Source organism: Cylas formicarius, unplaced genomic scaffold (genome assembly GCF_029955315.1).
Source record: "Cylas formicarius isolate icCylForm1 unplaced genomic scaffold, icCylForm1.1 PGA_scaffold_4__25_contigs__length_36172078, whole genome shotgun sequence".
NCBI lineage: Eukaryota > Metazoa > Arthropoda > Insecta > Coleoptera > Brentidae > Cylas > Cylas formicarius.
Genome location: NW_026844334.1, coordinates 18,810,767 through 18,824,199, shown reverse-complemented (window position 1 = coordinate 18,824,199; position 13,433 = coordinate 18,810,767). Strand labels below are relative to the sequence as shown.

General features: G+C 36.6%; 1 protein-coding gene across 3 annotated transcripts; it reads left to right on the top strand.

The window, feature by feature from the left end:
• The first annotated feature begins 638 nt into the window (after positions 1-638).
• On the top strand, positions 639-12,988 carry LOC132701377 (probable dual specificity protein kinase madd-3). 3 transcript variants are annotated; one of them, XM_060669236.1, is made up of 12 exons: positions 639-1,568; positions 1,632-1,735; positions 1,812-3,013; positions 8,699-8,777; positions 9,454-9,520; positions 10,627-10,740; positions 10,803-10,893; positions 11,307-11,477; positions 11,543-11,672; positions 12,006-12,150; positions 12,205-12,310; positions 12,392-12,988. In XM_060669236.1, the coding sequence occupies exons 3-12, from the start codon at positions 1,895-1,897 to the stop codon at positions 12,590-12,592; spliced, it is 2,223 nt and encodes a 740-aa protein (XP_060525219.1). In that variant the 5' UTR covers positions 639-1,568; positions 1,632-1,735; positions 1,812-1,894; the 3' UTR covers positions 12,593-12,988. The 3 variants fall into 3 exon arrangements, with proteins under 3 accessions (XP_060525219.1, XP_060525217.1, XP_060525218.1); XM_060669234.1 differs by having other exon boundaries at positions 1,632-3,013; XM_060669235.1 differs by having other exon boundaries at positions 639-1,735.
• Positions 12,989-13,433: the final 445 nt, after the last annotated feature.

The window sequence follows — 13,433 nt, the reverse complement described above, 5'->3', positions numbered from 1 at the left end:
TCGATTTCGGTTCGGTCGATCCCTTAAAAACGGCAAACGGCAGTCTTATTGCGGTCCCGGTTAAATTTAGACACCTAAACTCGGGAACCGTAGCGGAGATAGTTCGGGAATATGACCGGTTCCGCGCCACCAAGACGTCGTCGTCGGCCGCATAGTATTATTAGAAGCACGCGAACTTGGGGCTTAGCCGCACACGTGGTCAAAAGCTGCGCTCCGAAACGTTCGTTCGTTTAATAGAAAGTCGCGCACGAATTTTGATTTTTTTTATTGGGTGGGGGCTGGCGGACGTTTTTGTGCAACTATCGACGCGCCGTTTAAAAATCCGTTGGTTTCGAGTTTTTCTCGAAAGTCATTTGCCATGTTTGATTCTTATCCTTAACCGTGAATATGACGGCCTTATTCATAGTGACTTCATGAGGTGTCATTTACGTGCATTACGTGACATGTTGAGAAGGATTCTTCTTTAGCACTCCTTAGAGTATTTAAAGATTCTAGTTATTTGTCATATTTTGTTTTTACGCAGTGTAATAAGCATGTAGGAAACAAACTTGTTATAGTGAGGGACCCGTGTTTTTTCGTATCCGTTGGTCTCGTGGTTGATGGTGATTTTCAGTATTAAGCAAGGTCGGTGTTATGGAAATTCCTTTGAACAATACATAGTGCGTTTAAAATAAGATTTCCAAAATTGTTCTGTGGGATGGTTTTTCTTGTAATTACACAATCAGTTTTCATTTCAGCTGTATTTTAATAACTTTTAACCAAAAAACGCAGTTTACCTTTATCTTTACAGATCTTAAAAGGTCTTTTGATTGTTTGTGTTGTGTAGTGTTGTTTTGGTGAATGCTTTGCAAGCTTTTTTACGTTTAGCGCTTCTAGGATGTCAGATATTTAAAAAAAATCTTTTGAACAATATAGGGACATAGTGCTTTAAACATTTTTTTTCTGATGGTTATGCCATTAGTTCTTTTAGATCCAATTTAGGCTTCAGGATGCAACAACTTTTGCCATATTTTTTGAAACAAAAATACATAATTTTTCTTCGATTTTGTCAAATCATCGTTTCCGCATTGCCAATTCTCGAAACTATCCTTATCCAAAACTACATCTAAAGTGCAAACAGTCGCCACGGTGGGGATGTCGTGTCGTCCGGTGCTGCGTTGTCAGATGCTGCTTATTATCGCCGGGCGGAAGGAGCTAGAACTGAATATTATTTTTTAATAAAGTTTTGTCTCACATGAAGTTCTGTACTGTAGACGTAAATTTACTCCGAAATTCCAAATCTGCCAATTTTTTTTCAAGATACATATTGCCTTATCGCTGATCGGGATTTATGTAACCCCTACGGTGGACACAATCAGTACCTATGAATTCGGCCCTTAATTTAAGTTTTGGCTTGGGACTTTCGATTGATTTATTTCGTTCAACGTTAGAGACCCCTTCGGGCAATAAATTTGACGCCGCGGGACTTTTATCCATCGAAAGCGATGAGGGATTTAAAAGCGAAAAAGAAACCTTCCGTTTACCCCCGCTACATCAAGCGCAAACTGCTCGACTTATTGCTGAAAAAGGTTAGTTTTCTCGGCAACGTCGGAGTTGTTTTTCCAACTGGTTGCCGTCTTTTTTTTTAATAGCGACCGTGCGTCACCTCGTTCGCGAAGGTCTCCAAAAAGTCACCGGCGATACTTGTCACACGCGCGTTTCCACGCCACATCCCCCCCTGCTCACCTTAATTTACGTAATTATATCTCTATGCTCAGTCGAAACGAGGCAGAGCGACGGCTCGCGTCTGGCATGCGTTTTTATATTTTTAGTTTGGCCAGCGTAGGTCGGATCGGAACGTCGCGGCAGTAGTGGTAGAACCGAGTGAACGGAGTTATGCGAAAAATCGTTACCCATGTACGGATCGGGGCTCTCTTCTTATAGTCGGTACCACCCCGGGTACTATGACGACGCGGCGACGCGATATCCGACGACGACGGCATCGAAAGTACTACCGGATTACACCTGGCTAGATTCGGGCTGTCGCTCGACGACCGCCAAAAGTCGCCAGCACGCGACATCGATGGCGAGTGGCGCGGATAGCACGAACCGCAGACAACAGCGCTACTCGCGCTCATCGACGGCTAGCGTCGCGCAGCTATTGAGCGATTCGTGTTCGAGCTTACTCCAGAAACTCACCACGAGGGTGCGCGGACCGTCGGCCACCGTAGAGAGAACGCTGCGCGGCAACACGACCAACGCCGGCGCGAGCGCGCCTACCGTCAATCAGCTGACGACGAGCAGGAGCAGTACCGCGGTGGCGTCGAACTTGGGCTCGACGCGGAACCGATTGGAGGATAAATATTCGTCGGTGCTGGACCGGATATACGGCCGGAAACGCGACAACGAAAAGTCTTTGGAGCCGTTGCTCGGTCGGTCGTTGTCGAAAAGCAACACGACGGCCAACGTGCTCCAGCTCAGCGAGAAACAATACCCGTACGTGTCGAGCAAGCACAACACTCCGTACCGCGAAAAAACGCCTTATCGCGCCGAACAAAAGAAACACTCGACCGCTTACTTGGAGCCTACTCATTATTCCGAACTAAACCGGGAGCAGCCTTCGAGATACAGAACGAACTATTCGGAACTTAGGCCGAGGCGGCACTCGAAACCGCGACGTGCCGGCAAGAGCGAATATAACGAGCGCAAGTCCGTTACGAATCTTAAACTTAGCGCCGTCGAAATTCCTCTGGCCGCGGAGGCGCCTAAAAATGCGAAAGATACACCGGCAGACGACGAGGACGCTACGCCCACCCCTTTGGTTCCCGATCCCGTGTCCGAGAGAGACGCGAAACGGAAGGAAATCCAAGGTCTCATTATGAAATATTCGGCCTTGGACGAGGCTTACAACCGAACTAGCTCTTTGTTGGCCACTTGCAGCGCGGCCGCCGTGCCAAACTGCGCGGGCCTGACCGGCGTGGCCGCCGCCATCGCGAAGAAGTACTATTCGGACACGTCGACGTCGTCGGTAGCTGTAAGTTCGGCGAGCCGGCCTTATGTGTGCGATTTCCACAAAGTATTCCAAAAAAAAAAAGAGTATGATTGAGGCTGGACCCAAACTAACAGCTGAGTGAGACGCTTGATCGGGAGTTCCCTTAACACCGTTTGCCGCGCTAAACGTTTTGTCTAAGTCGCAAGTCGTGTAAGTCTCTTCGGTTTACGTTTGCTATTATTTGTTCGTCGATTAATATCTACGTTAATTATAACCGCCGATTATAAAAGATATTATTCGTAGTCGGGATTAGCTTGTAATTAACAGTTGCATTTATTATTCTCGATTTGGTTCCGAAAATTGTTGCTATAACGCTGGACCTGTAGTTCACGCGGCGTATTCCGGAATTGTCGGTGTTTTCAGCGGACTATACGTTCGAAAATAGGTTCGTTCCAACCTCCTGTGACAAATCGCCTTTCAAGCAAAATGTTTATAGTTCAAACCAAAAATACCTAGTGACCAAGCTTGACCGGCACAACGTTGCTGTCATCTACATATTTTGCTTTAATCAAAGTATTTTATATTGTATACATATAAACCATTGTTACTTAATTTTATAGATATTTATAAACAACTCGATTTTATTTACTCATTGGTCAATCATTACAAAAAAAACATTATAGAGTCGTAATTGGATGACCACGATAAAAGCGGGCGAACGACGACACACCCACGGACCACCGACACATTACCGGGATCTGTATTACCGACAATATTCTCAGAGTATAGAAATTAAAATTACATTGCTACAATAGTAACGTCTAACCTCTAAATATTAATAATTGAATATTATGAATATTCGAATACTTAAAAATATTTTCTAAGTCGCTGAATTACTAGAGTCGCTATCAATATTAATAATAAACGCTAGTTCTTGTCTATTAGTTGTTCCTTGTTAGACCACTCGCAAACAAGAATATTGAGTCTGGCAATGTGTTTGCTATAATATTTCTTTTTATATATACATATCGTAAATAGTGTTACAACACTGATATTGGACTTTAAAATATCACAGACTCTTTGAAATGCTTTAACTGCCGTTGAAATAACACAAACAGTGGACATATTTAAGTTTGCCTTTGCTGTGCCATGAAAATGGAATAAAGTTTAAATTGAAATGCATATTTGGTTTAAGTTTAAGCTTAAAATAGTACAAAATTCATCTAAACCAAGTAAAACGTAATACAACTAACCTCCCTCTCAAACACAATGAAGGATATCAACACATCGATTTTTCAACTTCATGTTTGTGTAGTGCTACCAAATGAACCGTGAGCGGGATATTTAAATTATAATCAAGACAGTCCGAATATTTCCATGGTTTAGGAATGGTTTTATCAACAACGTGACCAAAAGTTTATTTGGTATGCTATTATTGGACGGACCTCCACAGATTTTCAACCAACTGAGCTCTCTGGTGGTAGTTCTGACCAAACCAAACTAAGCTAATTTCTTTCGTAATCGTAAAATTATGCAAATTTGCCTCATATTTAGTACATATTTATGGTAATTTCAGAGTTTCAATTTTCTTTCCCAGATTGTGCAAAAATGAAGCTTGGAACGAACCTAATGTCTACAATTTCAGTTTCTGGAATTCTGGAAACGACCCGGACATGGAAGTTGGGTTTTGCCGTAAAACAGATTATAAATTTTTCCAAAGCTGAAATTTAGAAAGTGCTGGAATAAAACATATTTCTGGATAATTTTTTAATTAAAAAATTTATATTGTACCTGGCAAATATATACACCGCCGTGACTGGTTGAATGTAACTTTAATACTATACAGCAATGATTCACCTTAACAATAAGCACGGCTTTAAACCTTAAACTAACTTCTAGCAAAAACAAAACCACTCTCGAACCATTCGCATAAAAAATAAATAAATATAAGCTCTTCTGCGACAAATGACGCCACAGATTATATAAATTTTTAGACGCAGAGGCAAAAAAGCAACCTATATAAATAAATAATAAATAATAAATAAATAATTTTAACAGTGTAAACAATTGTCCAGACATGCTAAGAATCGTGTCCTTTTTTTTTTTAAATTTGCACGCTGAGATTTAGATCCTCTCATAAAAAAACACTTTTTGCAGTAACGATGTTTTTATAGCTGGGATATTAAAATAGTACTCATATCTTATAACACAATGATGCAGAACCTTTCCTCGTCAAGAACATTTGTTAGGTGTTCTTTGGTAACAAATAATTGTTTTCTTAAATTCTAATAGTAATATTTGAGCCGGTGAAAAGCAAAGTGGAAGTCCCTGGGAATATCAGAGATTTTGAAATCATATGAATTATGAACTATCAAACTACAATACAAATATGTAAATATGTAATGTTGCTATAACATCTCAAAGTTCCACAGAGCAATTATATGAAATTTACAATAGATGCCGTGTCAGCGTTATAGGAGTGTATACTGAGTTTAAAAATATCTAGCGTACACCACTATACTTTCCATCGGTTCATTGGTCCTTTTAATACATTGTCGTACGTTATTAAAAATATAATTGCTTTATCACATGTAATAAAGCATATTCATCGGCGATTGTGTATCTACCGTTAACAATTTCTTTCTGTTATATCTCAACATTTTTTGACTAACAAACAAGGTGAGAAAAATAACTGAACAATCGAATCGCGCTTATTTCGCGCATTTCTTTCAGCATTCTCCTGCTGAACACGTGACAGCGCTATACGTACTTCGATATATCGCAACGCATTTGCATATTATTTGCCGCACTTGTCCGCGAGCGTGGATAAACGAAATGCACGCGCTAATATCGAGACGTACACGTTTTCCGATATTAATGAATAATTTCCGGTGCAGATGTAGTATTGGTACTACTATAAAAGAATTCCATTTAAATTAATACATTTTATTGTAGGGCACGATATATCATACGAGATTCGCAAAGAGATTCGTTATTTACGCACGTGAGATGGTATTAATGCTATAGTGAGTTTATGGGACGCAATCATATAGCTGTTTAATATTAAAGGACTGTAAATAGCTTAAAATTAATGCAGCCGGGGTGGCTATGACATTTTCGCACCGAAGGCAATGATGATCTTCCGCGCAACGGCTAAAATTTTATACATTAAAATGCATTTTGCTTCATTTTCTTTACTCTCGTTTTCCTGAAAATTTAATAAAATCAGATTAAAAGATTATTTGGTAAGCACAAAAAAAATTCTTGACGTTGCATATTCTCTTATTTGAAAATATTTTAGTGTTAATTTTTTTTATTGAAAAAACAGCATCAAAATATTCATCATGCTTTTCAATGATATTAATTAGGATTCGCTACAACCACCAGTTGAGTTATAGTATATATAATTTTTAAATATAATATATAGTTAATTTGATATTGTCAAATTTGCAGGATGTCTCAAAAAAAACGCACTTTTGTCGCATCAAAGTTGTGAATTGTTCCAGTTTTTACAAACACGCCTATTTTAAAGCTACTATGATAATGTTGCGAACTACCTAAAGGTATATTTGTTTTTTTCATTTTCGTAGTATTAATCTCAACAAAAGAAGCTCCTAAAGTTTTCGGAAATGCACTTTTTTTTTAAATCACCATCCAATTTATTCTCGTAATTTATTTCAAAATGATTTTTTTTGATTTGAGCCTCCATAATAAACAAATAAAATCACAGAAACAAAATTCATCGGTGCGATTTTAATGCAATAAAAACGTTTTAAAAATATAAGTGCGATTTGGTGCGGGTTTGTATCGATTTACCACTTACCTTTTATTGCGATTAAAGTATTTTCAAATTTAATCAAAAGAGTACAAAGTAAATATCGCCTCCGTCGAAATAAATGGCGGAACGCCAGCAGTTGTAGGATGTTGCCCTATTAATAACGGAATCATAATAAAATGCTCCGTTAATGTTTGTTAAGGACGTATATTTTTCCCGACGTTTTTGGAGTGCGCGCTTGTTTTGCGCATATATTTTTAGCATTTGTGTCAGGTCGCCGTAACCTACAAATTTACTCAAGAAGCCAAAATTAAAAATAGGCGCGTATTTGGTGGAGCGAATTCGCTAGTCGCTCTAACGCTTTGGCAGTTGATACGTGTTGACTGTTTACAAAATATTTTCTTTTTTTTTCTGGCCGATAAATCACTGAACTTTGTGCGCCAACCCGACAACCTTATCCTTTAGCTTCGGACGTTGCGTCGCATTGAGTTGTGTGTAGGTATTACGCACAAAAGTTTTGGTTCTCGTTTTTGCCTTGTTTCAAAATGTCTTAGGAAAGTTTTGGTTCTCGTTTTTGCCTTGTTTCAAAATGTCTTAGGAAAGTAGGTAATGGGTGATTGCCAGAACCTTATACCGAAACCGATATGTGCATATGCGTATCAAATTTGGTTTTACCTCACCTAGCTCGAGAACCGCAGTTATGTAATTATTTATTTAAAAAGTTGACCAGTCTTATTTGCTCGATCAGGTCACATTATATTTTGCGAAATCGAAATTTTTGTCTTTTTTGTTTTGTTTTCATTCAAACAGATTGTTTGGAATTTACGTTTGTTGAATAATATTTCTTGCGAAAGTATTAGCAAACTTCTTTATTGCTTACATGAAGAACGCTGCTTCCTTTTATGGTAGTGTTTCGGGGGATTCGCGCAGTAACCATGGTTCAATATTTCGTATAACGTAATGAACAGGTTAAAACAGACGAAGCAGAATATTTTATGCCTGTGAGATGTCATTTTGCATGAACTAATAAAAATAAACCTTTTGCTTGATTACTAACGCCGAACTTAATAATTCACTTTGATTTTTTTTATTTTAATTTTGTCAGTCGCGTTTCCTATAACTAGTATTTACTCTTATTTAACAAAATTTTTCAATCTTCAATCAATTTTTTTGAAAAATCAACGCGAGCGAGATCAAAGTGAATTAATGACTACGTGGTCATCGTAAAATCCTGCGAAACGAAAAAAAAATTGTAAAAAATAATACGGTGATTTTTAAATTTGGAACCGGCTTGATCGACTTTGGGGCCATCTGATCCAATATTAGTAGATGTGTCGTAATTTTCACGATGCTCACGTAGTTACTATTTAGTGCGTAGCACAGATTTGCCGTTTTAGTACACAGCAATACTTTATAAACGAAATCCGCAAGTGCACAGAGATACTTTCGATCGTACCTGTGGCAACGGTAACAGTTTTCAGAAATGGCGTGTCGGTAGGAAAAACTCTGAACACGACTCTTTCCACCATCAACTCCCAGTAGTTGTATTTTAGCCTTATCGTGAGATTTGTTTTAAGTTTCATCGTATTCGTATGACGTAGTTGATTCGGTGCCATATTCATGTTTATATGATATTGCTACTATTATGTGTGAAATTTTGAGGAAAACGGTTTTTGATTTGGCAATACATTTTGCCTTCCCTTTGTCTTTGCTTGTCGGGCCACAATCGACCACTTGCATGCGGTGTTGCTACAATGATGACCGAACCGAAATGCTATCAATGCCATCTACCACACGAAACCACACTACCGATCAACCCACTTCTACGTGTCACGGGACTGTGCTTGACAATGTGGACACCCGACTGCCGGCCCATCTAATCGTGCTGACCGGATTGATGACTGGACACTTGCATTGGATGATGACGATGATGATGTTATGCAAACAAACAGAGCTGTAAAGCGCCCTCAGTGGAAGATGATCAAGAAGGCCACCTTGTTTACAGATCAGGAGACATCTTGCAAGATCGATGTGTGTGAATACCGCTTTGATATAACTTAATATTTAAAGTATTATTTTCCGATCGTTCCATTTCACAAATAGGATCGTTCAGGTTCATAAAGCTGCGATGATAATGTTGTAACTCCTTCTTTTCAGCAAAATTTTGTTCACAACGCAAGTCTCTATCAAACTAAATTAGTTTGTTAAAATTATTTCTGCGGAACACTATCGTTTATTCCAGTAGTTTTATTTATCTTTGCATGCTCGAGAGAACTGTCGATAGATTGGGAGGTATGCAGCAGTGCAGGAAATTGAAAATGTTTTGTTTAAAATTTGGTAATCTTCTAAGGGTCTTTATTTTTTTTTTTTATTTGTCAACGTATACTTTTAATATTGGTAGTAGTAGACTGTTTTTATTATGTGATGCAAATTCCAATGAAGTGTTACAATTGGGTTACGGTCAATTTAATCAAATCAAAATAGAAATGAAAAATAGTATCCTCGGAGTGTTTATTATCGTGATTCATGTCTGCCCGCCAATTTATTCAATGCCAATTTTACACATTTTCATCGTGACTGAAGTACCTTACATTAGAAGTATAATAAGGATAAAAAGTATTTTGGCTTAATAAACTAGCGATCCTCAAGCGCTGCATATCGTCCCGATTTTAACCAGTTTTTAACTATTTTTGATGTTGCGTTACAGATAAAATACTTGGCACGCTCGGCGAGGGGACTTTTGGCAAAGTAGTCAAAGTGAAGGACTTGGAAATGTAAGTTCACATCTAACAATAATTTTTGTTAGATAAACTTTGCATCAAATTCGCGAACTATTTATAAATACTAAGTAGACCAGTCAATTATTGTTGTTTCGGTAGTGACAATTTTGCATCTTCAAATAATAAAATAAAATGACAAACATAACCGACCACCATTTTGAATTTTGCGGCTTTCGTGGCCCAAGATTATGTTTTCGTAAAAGTAAATGTGGCGCAAATAGAAAAGTCATAGCTGTCTTGCATTTTTAGATAACTTGTGATTTTGGAAATTTTAAAGTTTTGAACGACCTTTGTAGCTCGGTTATGTGTTCATTTATCGAAAAGGTAAAAACTCTTGGGAAATTTTGATGCATAAAGTAAACTTGTTTTCTTAATACATCCTGTATGCCTTTTAATAACTTTGTTAGGCTTGTTATTAGCTCTTCATAACACGTAAGAGCTATTTCAGATACAAAGCGGCTATCTTTAATTTTATCTAATAATAAAAAATAAAAACACATTTATATCCGTAATATCCAATTTCTTATGATTGTCATATTTTGGGTCAACATGAGTCATAGCAAAAGGAGGTATTAAAATAATTGGCAGCTAAAGTATATTAAGATAATGCAGACCTTTCTTCCATGCCAAATATCTTAAGTGTTACATATTTTTGAAATAAGGCGAATAAAATACATACAGGGTGCTCCATTAAAAAACAAAATTTGTGAATTTCAGAAGAAAATTGGCTATGACAAGTTAACGCATAACCGAATTACAGAGGTCTAAAAATGCAACGTTTTCAAATCCAAGTTAGCATGGCATTTCTGTTTTTGCCACCCTTTCATTTCATAACAAAGCAACCTTGGATGACGATAGTGCAACACGCTTATTAAACATGGAAATTTTCTTCAGCTCGGTATTTTATATTGCTATTCATTTTTTAAATAAATTTGTAACAAAATTTAACTATATTTTTTTTCATACACCGGACAATTTACTTTTAGTAACTTACATTTATCACCTTTACAATAATGTTCTTATATTAACATTACCATTAACATATACCCAAATACGCCTGCAATTTAACTCAATCCATTATAAATAATAATTAATTTTAGGGACCATTCCATGGCTTTAAAAATAATCAAGAATGTAGAGAAGTATAGAGAAGCCGCTAAATTAGAAATCAACGTTTTGGAAAAGTTAGCGGAAAAGGATCCGGAATGTGTTCAGTAAGTTTGATATTGTGGAATAATGAATACTAATGATAATAATATTAAAATAATTATTGCAGCTTGTGTGTGAAAATGTTGGACTGGTTTGATTATCACGGGCACATGTGTATTGCCTTCGAAATGCTGGGTCTTAGTGTCTTTGATTTTTTGGTAAATATTTGGTGTCTCAGTATTTATTGTAAGACTTAATTATTTCGCCAATTAATTTTTGTCAAATAGTCCATTCCAATTAATGGCGTAATTAACAACAACATTCTCTAGGTGACAGACTGTATTTGGATCAAACATTTTGCAATATTTAAAGAATTAATTTGCTATGACATTTCACCAACCATCCACAGCAAGTGTCTTTTTAAATGAAATATTCTAATCTTGAACAAGAAAGTAGATGTATTGCAAGCATATTTGCATCATTCATTACTGTACTTTTTACTTTATGATTACTTGAAATTGCACTTGCTTCAATATCACTCCTTGAAAATAATACAGTTTATTCAGCCAGTGAAGGTTTTCCAAATTCTCTGACTTGCTTGGGCTTTTTTTGCATCAAATTGTTTTTGTAGAAAGACAACAATTATCAACCTTACTCACTAGAGCAAGTGAGGCACATTGGTTACCAGCTATGTTACTCGGTAAAATTTCTCCATGAGAATAAGCTGACGCACACTGATCTCAAACCTGAGAACATTCTTTTTGTAGATTCGGATTATGAATTAGTATACAATTCCAAAAAGGTAAAATGGTAAATCGGCGATAATTTTTTTGTTATAATTTGGATTTTTTGGTACCTTCCCCGCAGAGACGCGATGTGAAGCGAGTTAAGAGAACTGATGTTAGATTAATTGATTTTGGCAGTGCCACCTTTGATCACGAACATCACAGCACAATCGTATCCACTCGACACTATCGTGCGCCCGAAGTGATTTTGGGTGAGTGTATAGTATGCGTGTGTCGAAATTCGGTTTTGTATTTTTTTTTTTTTTTAATATGGCTTCATTAAATCTTCACACTAGATGAACTCGACAGTTTTTCCTTACTATTTTTGCATTGGAAAAGAAAACATTCTTTACAACCATTTAAGATGAGAATTAATAATAAAAATAAAAAAGAAAATTGGCGGCAGTTATAAAGAGTGGAAAGAATATATATTTTCTATGGGGTCTCTTGTAGGTTGTTTCATGTTATCAGCGATATATAGGTGTGTTTCACGCATTTATTTACTCGATTTTGTTTTATTCTTACTTTTTATGTTTTTTTTGCAGAACTGGGGTGGTCTCAACCGTGCGACGTATGGTCAGTGGGTTGTATATTGTTTGAATTGTATCTAGGTATTACTTTGTTTCAAACCCATGATAACCGGGAGCATTTGGCAATGATGCAGCGAATTTTAGGAGAAATACCGGCAAGGTATGCAGATCGGTCCCGTGAATTATGTGTTGCCAAATCCTTTTTGCTTTACAGAATGGCGAGGAAGACCAAAACAAAGTATTTCTATCGAGGCAAACTTGACTGGGATGAAAAAAGTTCTGCAGGGAGATACGTACGCGATAACTGTAAACCCTTGCTGGTATGTACGGTATATTTAGTTTACCCTCTATGCATCTGATGTAACTCAAATTCTGTAATTAATGTTTCCCTTAATTTTCAGAGATACAAGCAGTCAGATGATACGGAGCACAACTACTTATTCGATTTAATCTTTAAAATGTTAGATTATGAGCCAACTGACCGAATAACGCTCAAAGATGCATTAAGGCACCCATTCTTTGATAAGATTTTGCCAAATCAGAGATTGGGCGATTTAGATGGATCAGAAGATATTCATCATGAAAGGAGTATATCCCGATGATGAGTGAAATTATATAATGTTGCATAATTATTTGTGATGCGCTACTATAAACTTTCGATTAATAATTCCGAACCCGGTAGTGCGTTTTTTTAATGGTTTGGTGACGAAAATTAGGGTTTACTTTGGACGTAATGCATTCGTTTTGTAAAAAAAATTAGTTAAAATCACTTGCGCAAGGATATATTATCTTAACCAAGTATTTTTAACCTCCTGTCTTATGGGGCTGATCATTCGGTTCATTGAGTATGCAATTAAAAAGTATTGTAATATGAATTAATTTGTTTTAATGAAAACTCTCCGATAAAACAGACTGTTTCATTTAAAAATAATTTGAAATAAGCCTTTCAATTGTCATTTTAAAATTAAATATAATTATTGAATTTTATCAATGTAAATACTTGCTTTAAATAAAGTTCTATAATTATATTATTCTTTCATTTGTGTTTTTAGTTTTAATTTAACCATCCACTACATCAAAGAGGTATTGGTATTTTTATGACCTTGACAAAAATAGTAAATATTTGTAGTTATGCTACGCGTAGTTCTCAATTTTTATTGCGCCATAATACCATATGATTAAAAAGTGCGAATTTGTTTACATTAGAGAATGGTGTTGCTGGCAATGTGAATAATTTTGTCAGCTTTAAAAAGGAAAAAGAAAATATGAAATATGGTCTATTTCTTCTTCCATCTCTTAGGTTTGTCATCAGCGCATCTGCAGTTAAAGAAATCGTCTCGTAGTTATATATTTATACCAGTATCGTGAAGTGCAGAATTTGCTAAGGTGAGTGATACGACTGACCAAAACATCGCGAAAATGTTCAGTAAAATAATGAAAGTT

Coding starts and splice junctions, on each gene's coding strand:
- LOC132701377 (XM_060669236.1), top strand. CDS start 1,895: ATGTACGGATCGGGGCTCTCTTCTTATAGTCGGTACCACCCCGGGTAC. Junction 9,521..10,626: donor AAAGTGAAGGACTTGGAAAT/GTAAGTTCACAT, acceptor AATTAATTTTAG/GGACCATTCCATGGCTTTAA. Junction 12,311..12,391: donor ATAACTGTAAACCCTTGCTG/GTATGTACGGTA, acceptor CTTAATTTTCAG/AGATACAAGCAGTCAGATGA.